Raw genomic sequence first — 13,694 nt, 5'->3', positions numbered from 1 at the left:
AGGTGGAAAAATTACACAGAAGAACTATGCAAGAATGAGCTTAACGTCCCTGTTAATCACAGTGAGGTGGTCACTGACCTCGAGCCAGACATCCTAGAATGTGAAGTGAAGTGGGCCTTAGAAAAGCTGAGCAAGTGGAGGTGACAGTATTCCAGCTAAGCTATTCAAAATCTTAAAAGACGATGCAGTAAAAGTGCTACACTCAATTTGCCAGCAAATTTGGAAAACTCAATAGTGGCCACAGAATTGGAAAAGATCAGTTTACATTCCAATTCCAAAGAAAGGCAGTGCCAAAGAATGTTCAAACTATCGCACCATTGCACTCATTTCTCATGCTAGTAAAGTTATGCTTAAAATCCTACAAGCTAGACTCCAGAGGTATGTGGATCAAGAACTACCAGAAGTACAGGAAAGATTTCGAAGAGGCAGAGGAACTAGAGATCAAATTGCCAACATACGTTGGATCATGGAGAAAGCTAGAGAGTTCCAGAAAAACATCTACTTCTGCTTCATTGACTATGCTAAAGCCTTTGATTGTGTGGATCAGAACAAACTGTGGCAAGTTCTTAAAGAGATGGGCGTACCAGACCATCTTATTTGTCTCTTGAGAAACCTATATGTGGGCCAAGAAGCAACAGTGAGACCTGGACACAGAACCACTGATTGGTTCAAAATTGGGAAAGGAGTCCGGCAAGGCTGTATATTGTCGCCCTGCCTATTCAACTTATATGCAGAGCAGATCATGAGAAAGGCAGGGCTTGATGAATCAAAAGTTGGAATTAAGATTGCCGGAAGAAATATCAACAACCTAAGATATGCAGATGATACCACTCTAATGGCAGAAAATGAAGAAGAACTAAAGAGCCTCTTGTTGCGGGTGAAGAAGGAGAGTGCAAAACTTGGATTGAAACTTAACATTAAGAAAACCAAGATCATGGCATCCGGCCCTCTCAATTCCTGGCAAATAGATGGGGAAGAAATGGAGGTAGTGACAGATTTTATTTTCCTGGGCTCCAAGATCACTGCAGATGGGGACTGTAGCCAAGAAATTAAAAGACGCTTGCTCCTCGGGAGGAAAGCCATGGCAAATCTAGACAGCACACTAAAAAGCAGAGTCATCACCCTGTCAACAAAAGTGCGTATAGTCAAGGCTATGGTCTTCCCAATTGCAATGTATGGCAGTGAAAGTTGGACCATAAAAAAGGCTGAGCGCCAAAGAATTGAGGCCTTTGAACTATGGTACTGGAGAAGACTCCTGCGAGTCCCTTGGACTGCAAGGCGATCAAACCGGTCAGTCCTAGAGGAGATCAACCCTGACTGCTCTTTAGAAGGCCAGATCCTGAAGCTAAAACTCAAATACTTTGGCCACCTAATGAGAAGGAAGGACTCACTGGAGAAGATCCTAATGCTGGGAAAGATTGAGGGCAATAGAAGAAGGGGACGACAGAGAATGAGGTGGCTGGATGGAGTCACTGAAGCAGTAGGCGTGAGCTTAAATGGACTCCAGAAGATGGTAGAGGACAGGAAGGCCTGGAGGAACGTTGTCCATAGGGCTGCGATGGGTCTGACATGACTTCGCAGCTAGCAACAACAACAACAACAACAACAACACAATAGTTGGAAGGTTCCTTGGAGGTCATCTATTCCAACCCCCTGCTCAGACAGGAAACCCTATACCATTTCAGACAAATGGCTGTCCAGTCTCTTCTTAAAAACCTCCAGTGTTGGAGCATTCACAGCTTCTGGAGGCAGGTTGTTCCACTGGTTAATTGTTCTAACAGTCAGGAAGTTTCTCCTTAGTTCCAGGTTGCTTCTCTCCTTGATTATTTTCCATCCGTTGCTTCTTGTCCTGCCTTCAGGTGCTTTTGAGAATAGCTTGACTCCCTCTTCTTTGTGGCAAGCCCTGAGATATTGGAACACAGCTATCATGTCCCCCCTCATCCTTCTCTTTGTTAAACTAGACCAGGGGTAGGCAACCTCGGCTCTTTTATGACTCATGGACTTCAACTCCCACAATTCCTGAGTCAGCAAAGAGCCGAGGTTGCCTTCCCCTGAACTAGACATACCCAATTCCAGCAACCATTCCTTATATGTTTCAGCCTCCAGTCCCCTGATCATCTTTGTTGCTCTTCTCTGTACTCTTTCTAGAGTCTCAACATCTTTTCTACATCGTGGTGACCAAAACTGGATGCTGTATTCCAGGTGTGGCCTTACCAAGGCCTTGTAAAGTGGTATTAACACTTCACATGATCTTGATTCTATCCCTCTGTTAATGCAGACTAGCACTGTGTTGGCTTTTTTAGCATCTGCAGCACATTGCTGGCTCATATTTAAGTGATTCTCCACTAGGACTCTGAGATCCCTCTCACAGTTACTACTATTGAGCCAGGTACCACCTATACTATACCTGTGCATTTGGTTTTTCTTGCCTAAGTGTAGAACCTTACTTTTTTCACCATTGAATTTCATTTTGTTAGATAGCGCCCAGTGTTCAAGACTGTCAAGATCCTTCTGTATCTTAAGCCTATCTTCTGGAGTGTTGGCTATTCTTGCCAGCTTGTTGTCATCTGCAAATTTGATGAGTTCCCCATCTATCCCCTCATCCAAATTGCTGATGAAGATGTTGAAGAGCATTGGGCCTAGAACAGAGCCCTGGGGCACCCCACTACACACTTCCCTCCCTGTAGATGCAGTTCCATTGAGGACCACATACTGAGTACAGCTAGTCAGCCAGATCCAGACAGTTGTGAAGAAAGAAATATTTATTGGGGTACAGTGACAGATTTTTATAGGGGAGCTTGTCCTGGTGTAGAAGTGTCTACGTGCTGATTCTACGGTGACACTTGATGGGCATGTGTGTGTAGATATATCATCTCTGATGTTTATTCTTGTGAATATGCAGTTCCACTGGGAGACTGAATTAATTTAACTGTATTTGTGTTTACAGATGTTATCCTTTGATATGTGGATTAGATCTGTGTAACTTATTTGGGGGTTTGAGGAAGTTTGAGTAAAAGATTTTTCTCCATTTGTTATATTTTCTTAGCAATAGCAATAGCACTTAAGACTTATTTATTTATTTATTTATTTATTTATTTATTTATTTATTTATTTATTTATTTATTTATTTAAATTTATATACCGCCCTATTCTTTAGGACTCAGGGCGGTTTACAGGGAAAATTAAAAGTTAAAATACATCACATACAATTAAAAATGATTAAAACTAAGATTAAATTAATCCCTGAACTTAACTAAAACCCCATTAATTAAATAATCAAAACCCCTCAGTCTGGGCCAGACAGCTCAAAAAACCAAGTTTTCAAGTCCCTACGAAATGAGCGAAGGTCGGGGGCGGTCCTAAGCTCCGTGGGAAGCTGGTTCCAAAGGGCCGGCGTGCCCACAGAGAACGCCCTTCCCCTGGTAATAACCCGCCGGCATTCCTTAACCGGTGGTACCCTAAGAAAGCAGTGCTTTACAGCCCTCTAAGCAGTTTACAGAGTCAGCATATTGCCCCCAAGAATCTGGGTTCTCACCTCGTGGAGTTTCAGTGATCATGGGAACGGTGAGGAATCAGCCCAGAAGTACATGGGAGGATCTTGTCAATGATCTCATGGCAGCTGGGACCATAGTCACCAAGAAAACAATTGGTAACACACTATGCCATGAAGGACAGGACAACTTCACTGCATCAAAGTGACGATGGATTGGGCCATGTACTGTCAAATCTTGGGTAAGAACCTCCTTCTCTCAGCCAGGGCATTGAAAATGGGTCGTGGATGGGTATTCCAGCATGGCAATGACCCAAAACACATGGCCAATGCAACAAAGAAGCGGCTCAAGAAGAAGCACATTAAGGTGTATTGTGTATTGCCCTGTTCACCGCCCTGAGTCCTTCGGGAGAAGGGCGGTATAGAAATCAAATTATTAAATTAAATTAAATTAAAGGTCCTGGAGTGGCCTAGCCAGTCTCCAGACCTTAATCCCATAGAAAATCTGTGAAGGGAGCTGAAGGTTCAAGCTGCCAAACAGCCTCAAAACTGTCACTGCGTGTTTTTTTAGTTTTGCCAGCTTCGCTCATTTCTATCTGTACATTTTCCCCTGCTCTCTGCACCTGTGTTATTATCTTATCATGTAACCATAGTGAATCCAGCTATGTTATGGTTTCAGACTGTTTTGTGCGCATGCCTAGAAAAAGTTTCTCACAGTTACTTTTTACTTTTCTCTTCTGCCTGATGAGTGTTCTGTACCAGCCTACTACCGGCCCTGCAGATAAGGCAGGGACAACCCCTTTACAAGAAGGCAAGAGGCTGGAACTAAGCCTGCTAAATTTATGGACACAAAAGCAAACAGAGCAAAACAAGACACGAACCATGAAACAGGAGCTATTCAAACGGTTGCCTTCAGCAAACCAGCCCTCCCACGCATTCCCCTTTTAAACAGTTCAGGGCGTGGCTTCTCTCTGCCTCCTTCCGAGGTGCCCCATTGCCTTCCTCTGTTTACTCCTGATTGACTGCCTCCTGCATCGGGCGTCCTTGAACAGGGCCAGCTGTGGGTCATCTTCATCCACGCTGTCAGGCTCACACAGCTGGGTCTCCGTCGTAACCAGATGGGAGGGGCCTGGCTGAGGGCTCTCATCAGCAAGCTCTCCAACACCCTCAGCAACCTCTCCAACACCCCCCTCCTCCTCCTCTGAATCGTCCGACCCAACTGCCGAACCCACAGGCTGACCCTGAATCACAACAATGAGAGAATGTAGTCAGTTTAGGTCTTTTGTTTTCTCATTAAAAGTTTTACAATAGAATATGCCTTGGATTTCTTTTCTTTGATATTCACCATGCAAATGAACCACGGTCTATCCTCCTCTGGTCGGAATGTTAATTGTTCCGCAACAAAAACCTTAATGACTTGGAGAGGATCTGCAAAGAGGAGTGGGACAAAATCTCTCCTGAGATGTGTGCAAACCTGGTGGCCAACTGCAAGAAATGTCTGACCTCTGTGATTGTCAACAAGGGTTTTGCCACCAAGTACTAAGTCATGTTTTGCGAAGGGGTCAAATACTTTTTTCTTTCACTCATTAAAATGCAGATCAATTTATAACTTTTTTGAAATGCGTTTTTCTGGATTTTTTGTTATTATTCTGTCTCTGTTAAAATAAACCTACCATTAAAATTATAGACTGATCATTTCTTTGTCAGTGGGCAAATGTACAAAATCAGCAGGGAATCAAATATTTTTTCCCCTCACTGTATTTGATATTATCCTCTTTTTCATTTTACTGTACACTTCCTCCTGTTTCAGTATCAAGTGAATATTTTCTCTGGCCAATGTGCCTAGCATGTTCACCAAGTACATGGCAATTTTGTGCCCAGAAGCAACGATTGTTTCTTTCATAAACAGGCTTTTTGTGGGATCATGCCTTTTTTTACATGGCAACACATAACCAATTTTGGCTGGTTTGAAAAACTTGGCAGGCTCAGATCTGCTTAATATTTAAATGGGAGACCACCAAGAAATCACATGGCTATAAGTTAGACTAGGAAGTTGAGAAAATAGCCAAGTAGAAAGCAGTAGAGAACTATGTCTTGTTGCCAAGAAAACTATGTGGACAGGTCCTCCTGCTGATGAGTTCAGATTGATGTCAAGGAGACTTTGCCCTTTGAAAATTTTTCCCAACTGAATGGAATGTTGAGAAGAAATGAAGATCTTTAACCTGGCATTTTGCTCTCTAAGACTGGGTGCATTGTTCTAGATTTAGAGTTCTTTGACTATTTTAGTGTATTTTCGGATCTTAGTCTCTTCTTGGCTAGTTCTTAGGTGAAGAAATGAGAAGGTCACATAAAAACATCAATGCAAATTAAAATATATCTTGCTTCCTTTTTTTCCAGATTTGGGTCGCATGTATAACCTTGTGTCTGGTATTCAGGATGGCCTTGGAGAACTGAAAAAACTTTTGGAAACTCACATTCATAATCAGGGTCTAGCTGCCATTGAAAAATGTGGAGAAGCTGCATTAAATGTGTGTATTGGATTGAACACTTGTCTTAAATTCATATCATTAATTGAATCAAATTTCAAAAAATGATAGTAACTAGATTTTATTCAGAAGGTCATAAATATCCATTATGAGTCAAGATTTTAGGACTGTACATGTAACATGTAAGAATGAAGCATTCCTCACTGAAAATTGGGTGTATCATCTTGCTGCTTGCAGTCTTCTGCCAGTTAAGCTGTGCTATGAAAAATCTGTTTATGTGAATATTTGAACAAGCATGTTCAAAATACTTCAGTAATTTTATGTTGCTCTTTGTGTGGTTCAAGACATTGCTTTCAAAGGAACCTGAAAAGAGCTTTCAAATGCATACATTTATGCAAAATGATAATAATTATTATAGACTTTGGGGGATGGAATACAAAATCAGTGCATGTTTGCATTTGAAAAGTATATTCTTGATTGCTTCAAGAGCATACTTTATTTCAGCTTTTAAGCAGGTACTTTCTGAATGGTTCCATGCAGGCCACAATAAAGCTACTGCTGTGCTAGCTAGAAAAGAAAGAGGAGCCCCACATTTAAAGATTATACATATAAGTTTTCTTTAAAATTATTCCCTGTGTAAGAGGCAATGAGTTTCAATCACTTAGAAGTATTTGCTCAAGCTGTAATAGCAATAAATATAGTAATTGCAAGGGCTGAGGAATAATGCTGAAATTAATAATGAACTAGTGATACCTCTAGGCACCACATTTTAAGAACAGTTCAAAACATATTGGAGCAGTTGTAGCAAAAATTACTGGGAGCTGGAAATCAAGTTCTAGCTGCAATTGAGGGAACTGCATACAGGTAATCCTTGGTTAACAGGGAGTGCCGGCGGGCAATCCCCAGGGGGAGAGCGTTCTCGGTGGGCGCGCCTGCCCTATGGAATCAACTGCCTGTGGAACTCCGGATCGCCCCCGACCTTCGCTCGTTTTTTCGGGACCTAAAAACCTGGCTATTTGAGTTAGCCGGCCTGGACTGAGGGATTTTAAGGTTTTAAATTTTAAATTTTAAACTCTTTTGGGGCTATTAATTTAATTTTATTTTAATTTGTACATTGCACTGTTTTAATTTGCCCTGTAAACCGCCCTGAGTCCCTCGGGAAAAGGGCGGTATATAAATCTAAACAAATAAATAAAAATAAATAAATAATTGGGACCCAAATTTCCTTTGCTAAGTGATGTGGTCGTAAAGCACAACATTATGTGACTGCATCACTTAGCAACAGCAATCCCAACAGTTCTTGTTGCTGTTGTTAGTGAGGTTCATGGGTCATTAAGCAAGGACCTCCTTGCAACTTCCTGCTGGCTTTCAACAACCAAATCAATGGGAAAGCTGGCAGAATGCCCAAGTGGCTCACAAACAGGCCAGTAGGCAGGTAAGTGGCTGCTGTGGTATGGAGGAGGGTGCATGATGGTCCGGTCCGGTGTAAGTGCAGCAAGATTTGGGGTGGCTGCTGCTGAATGGGGGAGGGCATACAAGGTTCCGGCATGGCACAAGCACAGCAAGACCTGGAATGGCTGATGCTGGGCCCAGCAATTTGCAACCTTCCCTGCCAGCTTCCCCATTTGCTTGTGGAAAACCATCAGAGAAAGTCACAAATGACGATCATGTGACCATGGGCTGCTGCAGCTGTCATAAGTGCGAGCTGGTTCCTGAATGCCCATATCACAATCGTGACTAGGAGGTTGCTGGGAAGGATGGAACTTTGAGGATGTGTTGTAAGTATCACTCAGCACCATAGTAACTTCTAATGGTCACTAATTAAGTGGTTGTTAACTGAGGACTATGTACAGGTAGTCCTTGACTTATGACCAGAATTGACCCAGAATTACAGTCGTAGGTCATGGTGGTTGTAGAGTGGGTAACCACATGACCTGACCTGACTTTATGACCACATCTTGGCTTTTCCAGGCCCAGTTGTTAAGTGGACAGAGCTAAAGAACTGCCTGTCAAAGGTGGGCAGGCAGCTCCCCTCTGTGTGCAGAAGGGAACTGCAGCGCTGGGAACAAAGCTTGGATATTTGTGATCTGAGCGTCTTTTCTCCAGTTCAGTGTTGCAGTTCCCCTCCTGCCTGCCGGAGAGATGCTGACACATGTGGAGCAAAATCAATCTGTCAGGCAGCACCTTTGCTCTCAAAGAAGCTACGTGAAAAAGTCCATTTTCACCCAGCCTCCTTGACAGCAAAAACCGCTGCTTACCATAGAGATTGCACCCCATATGGGGCAGGGTCTCTTCATCAGGCAGCAGTTTTGCTCCCTCTTTGAGAGCAAAAATGCTGCCTGACAGACTTGAGTCTCTTCATCAGGCAGTGGTTCTTAAAGAGGCTGGCAAAAAAAGGTCCCAAAATCCAAGCAGAAATCCAATCTTGGATTTCAGGATGGACCTTTTTCAGCAAGCCCCTAGGACAGCGGTCCCCAACCCCCGGCATGCCAGAAACCAGGCCGTGCAAACAAGCAAAGCCCCATCTGCAGGATGCAGGCAGTACATGAAACTACGCCGCCTCTGGTCCGCAGAAAAACCTCTCTCTATGGAACCGGTCCCTGGTGCTCAAAAGGTTGGGGACCTCTGCCCTAGGAATCAGCCAGGCTGAATTGACCTTCTGGGAAAGCAAGGAGGGAAGATTGCAAAAGGCGATCACATGATTGCAGGGTTCTTGCCAAACAGTCATAAGTCTGAATGGGTTGCCAAGCACCCAGATTGCAATCATGTGACTGCAAGGGTACTGCAACAGTCCTAGGTTCGAGCGGGGGTGGGTAGGTGTCAAGCCCCTTTATTCAGCACCATTGTAATTTTGAATGATCACTGAATGAATGTTTGTTAAGCAAGGACTACTTGTATTACAGTTGAGGAAAAAAGGGGGTTTAATAGCATTTTTGTAGTATCTTGAAGATCATAATGTCATAAGCTGTTCTTTATCATTCAGACACAACATGAATAATAATGGTCTTATGTTCCAAGAAGGCAGATTTGATTTGCCTTTAAGAGAAAATATTCTAACAATTAAGCAGTTTGACAACAGAATCACTTATCTAAGGAGGCAGTAGACTCTCCTTTGCTGAATGTGTTTAAAGATGAACTGAGAAACATTCACCTGATTGCTTGAATTTGTATTTATGCACTGGGTGGAGGTTGGCCCAAATGATTTCTTCCAACATACATAAACATGCATACAAATTTATGCATTATGTGTGTTTGTGTGTAATAAACCAGTGGTTCTCAAACATTGTGTTCTCAGGATCCCTTTTACATTCTTAAAATGAGGACCCCAAAAAGGTTTATGTGGTTTGCATCTATCACTATTACTGTGTTAGAAATTAAAATGGAGAAATTTAAAAATAAGGATTTTTTTTTACTTTGCAGACCCCCTGAAAGGGTATCAGGAACCCCCAGGGTTTCCCAGACCACATTTTGAGAACTGTTTAAATAAATTATTAGGAAAAATGGAAAAACTGATTTCATTTGTTTTGATACAATAAAATGTCTGGGCAAGATTTTGTTGAAGGAGCATGTGTTTTCATCCTGGTAAAAACAGGTTACCTTGGTGGTGATACAATCAGAAGCTTTGTGTTACAAAAAATACATTAGTACTGGGTTTGAGTAAAAGTAATGTGATTAAGCTAAAATGTTAAATGCAGTGAAGCTTTCCTTTTCCAATATTTTTAAATGGCTGAACATGAAAAGATTGCCCCCAAACATGCAGTTGACAGAAGTTGGGAGAGTTTGTCATTGCTTTCTTTTTAATTTTTAGGATCCAAAAATGTATGTACAAACAGTGTTGGATGTTCATAAGAAATACAATGCACTAGTCATGTCTGCTTTCAACAATGACGCTGGGTTTGTTGCAGCTCTAGACAAGGTAGTATGTTTAAGTACTGTATTTATAACTAGCAAGTGAGTGTTATTGAAAATGTCTGAACATGTCACTTATGTGTTTCACAGGCTTGTGGTCACTTCATAAATAATAATTCAGTGACAAAAATGGCCCAGTCATCTAGTAAATCTCCAGAGTTGTTGGCACGGTATTGTGATTCTTTGCTAAAGAAAAGGTATGTATTCTGGGAGAAGGTTTTATCCTCTAATTTCCTAGTTCATTTCCCATATCACTGATAATATCACACACATTTAAATGTTGCCTATAGCTGAAAAATAAATCTGGCAATAGGTATTCATTCTTAATTCATTCATTCTTAAAATGTTTTTTCTATCATCCTGTTTAATACTGCCATTCAAGGTAGAGGAAGCTTTTATTGCCTGTGTTGTTTTTTTAAGTTGTCCTGGAAGCTGCAACTATTGTAAAATCCCAGAGTAAGTTTTGAAAGGATTTCACTGGCTGTTGGCATGCTATTTAGTCAAGTTCATTGTTCTTGTGTTGGTAAAATGTTATATGGCATAGAATCTGAATCCTGATGTACTGCATTCTTCCTTATTTATTTGCCCAAGTCAAGACATTTGCAAGAGATTCTTTGTGCAGTAAATTGAGAAAGGATGTTTCATTACAGGCACTAATACCGAGAACTAGGAATTCCTGCCTACTTCAGTGGCAGTTGTTAGCTTTCAGTATTAACAACTGAAAGCTTGTTCAACTTGGGTATTTGTACTATATTGCTGTGTTTAGTATGATAGTATTCCTATTAGCTTGAGCTGTATTCCATTCAGAGATTATTTTTTAAATGAAAAACAGATAAAAAACTTTAAAGAAATAACCCAATGGAATGTTATTTGTTGTTATGTGGAGATAAACCATTGTGAAATTGTTACAGAATTTTTTATATTATTTGGTTTGGGCACAACTTACTAAGAAGCAAAGGAATGTGGTGAATGTTATCGGTTTTTGGATCAAGAGTAAGAAACCATTTTGGCTGGTGACCACAGGTTCAATTTCTGAGAATATTTCCTTTCAAAAATAGTGCTATGGAGGGCTTGCTTATTCACAAAATGGCTCTCATAGTGGATGTAATCAATCACAAAACATGCATTTACAGAAGATATAGGATGATGAGGATGCACCTCCATTTCTTGCAAACTGAAAGATCATGTGAAGTGTTAATACAACTTTATAATGCCTTGGTAAGGCCACACTTGGAATACTGCATCCAGTTTTGGTCACCACGATATAAAAAAGATGTTAAGACTCTAGAAAGAGTACAGACAACAGCAACAAGCAACAAAGATGATTAGGGGACTGGAGGCTAAAAATAGAAAAAAGTGGTTGCTGGAATTGGGTATGTCTAGTTTAATGAATAGAAAGACTAGGGGTGTCATGATAGCAGTGTTTCAATATCTGAGGGGTTGCCACAAAGAAGAAGAAGTCAACCTTTTTTTGAGATGTAAAAACATCAGACCAAGATAAATCACTTCAGAATTTTTTTTTTTAATTCCATTTATATCCCGCCCTTCTCCGAAGACTCAGGGCGGCTTACAAGCTTAGCAGTAGCCTTCATTCTATGTATATGCCTGCTTGTTAGGGCTTTCACACACACACACACACACCCAAGCGGCATTATTACAAAGTCAGCTTAATTGCCCCCAACAATCTGGGTCCTCATTTTACCTACCTCGGAAGGATGGAAGGCTGAGTCAACCTTGAGCCTGGTGGGATGCGAACCTGCACTAATTGCAGGCAGCTGGTGTTACTTAAGGAGGCATCAGCCCTCTGCTCCACCAAGGCTCATTATTTTTTCTTTTAATATGTTTGTTTATTTATTAAATTTGTATATAAGCTGTACAATTCAGTTGAAAAACAAACTGAAATTGTTTAGGGGAAAAATAAGAATAAAAAACATACAATAATGTGGTTGCATAACTGTGCAGACCCTTAAACTAATACTTTGTTGAAGCACCTTTTGATTTTATGACAGCAATTAGCTTTTTGGGGTAGGAGCCTATCAGCATGGCACATCTTGCCTTGGGAATCTTTGCCTGCTCTTCCTTGCAAAGGGGCTCCAAATCTTGTCAGCCTTCAGACTGATGTTATCGATGGTGTAGCTAGCAGTCTTGTTATCCTCTGTGGTGATCACACACCCGTAACCATTGAAAGTGAGCTTGTACTGAAGCCGGTCCCCAAGCGCACTCTAGTAGTACAGCTTGTGGCTCTCCAGCAACTCGAAGTCCAGCAGAATGTAGAAATGATTCCCGTAGCTGGACGCAATGGCTTTGTTTACGGCTTTATTAATACTATCACCATCACTAGCTTCAACTTGCAGCTTTGTGGTGTTCCTTTTGGCCATGGTGTCGATGCCCTGGGTGGTCTTCCAGTGATCTAGGTAGCAGTAGAAGTAGGAGCACTGGTGGCGCAGTGGTTAGAATGCAGTATTGCAGACTAATTCTGCCCATAATCTGGAGTGTGATCCTGACAGGCTCGAGGTTGACTGAGCCTTCCATCCTTCCAAGGTTGGTAAAATGAGGATCCAGATTGTTGGGGGCAATATGCTGATTTTGTAAACCACTTAGAGAGTGCTGTAAAGCACTATGGAGTGGGATATAAGTCTAAGTGCTATTGCTATTAGATATCACTATTGTTGATAGACATAATCATTGCCACTGATCCTGATTGTTGTCTTCTTTTTTTTTAAACTTCACAGGTTTTATTTAGGAGCCATAGCAAAAGATTCTCTAGTATTATCAGATTTGGACTACAAAAATCTGGATGGTCCTAACAGCAAAGAAGTATAGATTTATTTTCAGTTAATTTATCATACATTTCTATTTGTGATAATGTTAAATTATCCTTATAATTTTTTTTCATAATATTAGATTTCTGTCCTAAAATGGCTTCCTAGACTATTGGGGAATGTTTGTTTGTTTTTTTAAATAGGTTTATTCATTTATAACATAAAATGTGAAAATACAAAAGCAAATAGTAGGGGACAACAGTAGAAAAAGGGAAAACAAAAAAGGTGTGAAGAAAAGGGGGGGAGAAACAAAAGGCATTGACTTCCGACTCTCTCTGTTGCAGTAAAATCAGACATTAAAATCAAATCTCAACTTTTTACATTTCTATAGTAGTATGCACTAGCTATTTCTGTATCGGCAAATCAGTCTAATTGGTAAAACCCAAAATCATGATATCATTTTTTCCCACCTCAAGCACAAAGTCCAGAAGCTGTTTCCAAGTAGAAACAAAAGTACTTATGTTCTTTTCTTTTATCAGCACAGTCAATTTGGCCATCTCTGCTAATTCCATCAGCTTTTGTAACCATTCGTCCATGGTAGGAATCGAGGCATCATTCCACTTTTGTGCATAGAGCAATCTTGCTGCCGTCACCATATATAAAATCAGAGTTCCAATTTCTTTTTCCAGTTCTCTTTCCATTAGGCCCAGAAGGAAAGTTTCTGGTTTTAATCTTTATGTTCACTTTAAGAATTTTCTCTATTAATATATGAATCCTACTCCAATATTTCTTTGCCTTATCACATGTCCACCATAAATGATAAAGAGTCTCTTCTTTACATTTACATTTCCAACATTCATTTGAAATACCTTTATACATTCTAGATAACTTATCTGGTGTTAAATACCAGTGATACATCATTTTGCAGAATTTTTCTTTTAGGTTATAATTTAATGTGAATTTTAAGCCTGTTCTCCACATATTCTCCCCTTCATGGATTACTGCCTTGTTGTGGTGAAGGGGCTTCTGTAATTCAATGAAGCTATG

General features: G+C 40.8%; 1 protein-coding gene across 1 annotated transcript in view; it reads left to right on the top strand.

The window, feature by feature from the left end:
• LOC308676692 (cullin-1-like) overlaps positions 1–13,694 on the top strand; it is a gene marked incomplete at its 5' end in the record, with an annotated part of 384,730 nt that overhangs the window by 201,669 nt on the left and 169,367 nt on the right. Inside the window, 3 exons of the mRNA XM_081342685.1 lie at positions 5,888–6,018; positions 9,785–9,892; positions 9,976–10,082. Of these exons, the coding sequence (XP_081198811.1) occupies positions 5,888–6,018; positions 9,785–9,892; positions 9,976–10,082 (346 nt within the window). The remainder of the gene's footprint in view (positions 1–5,887; positions 6,019–9,784; positions 9,893–9,975; positions 10,083–13,694) is intronic.

This window comes from Vipera berus (assembly GCF_964194415.1).
Source record: "Vipera berus genome assembly, chromosome: W".
Lineage (NCBI taxonomy): Eukaryota > Metazoa > Chordata > Lepidosauria > Squamata > Viperidae > Vipera > Vipera berus.
Note: the sequence above shows the minus strand (reverse complement) of the source record. Positions and strands in the feature narration are given on the sequence as shown.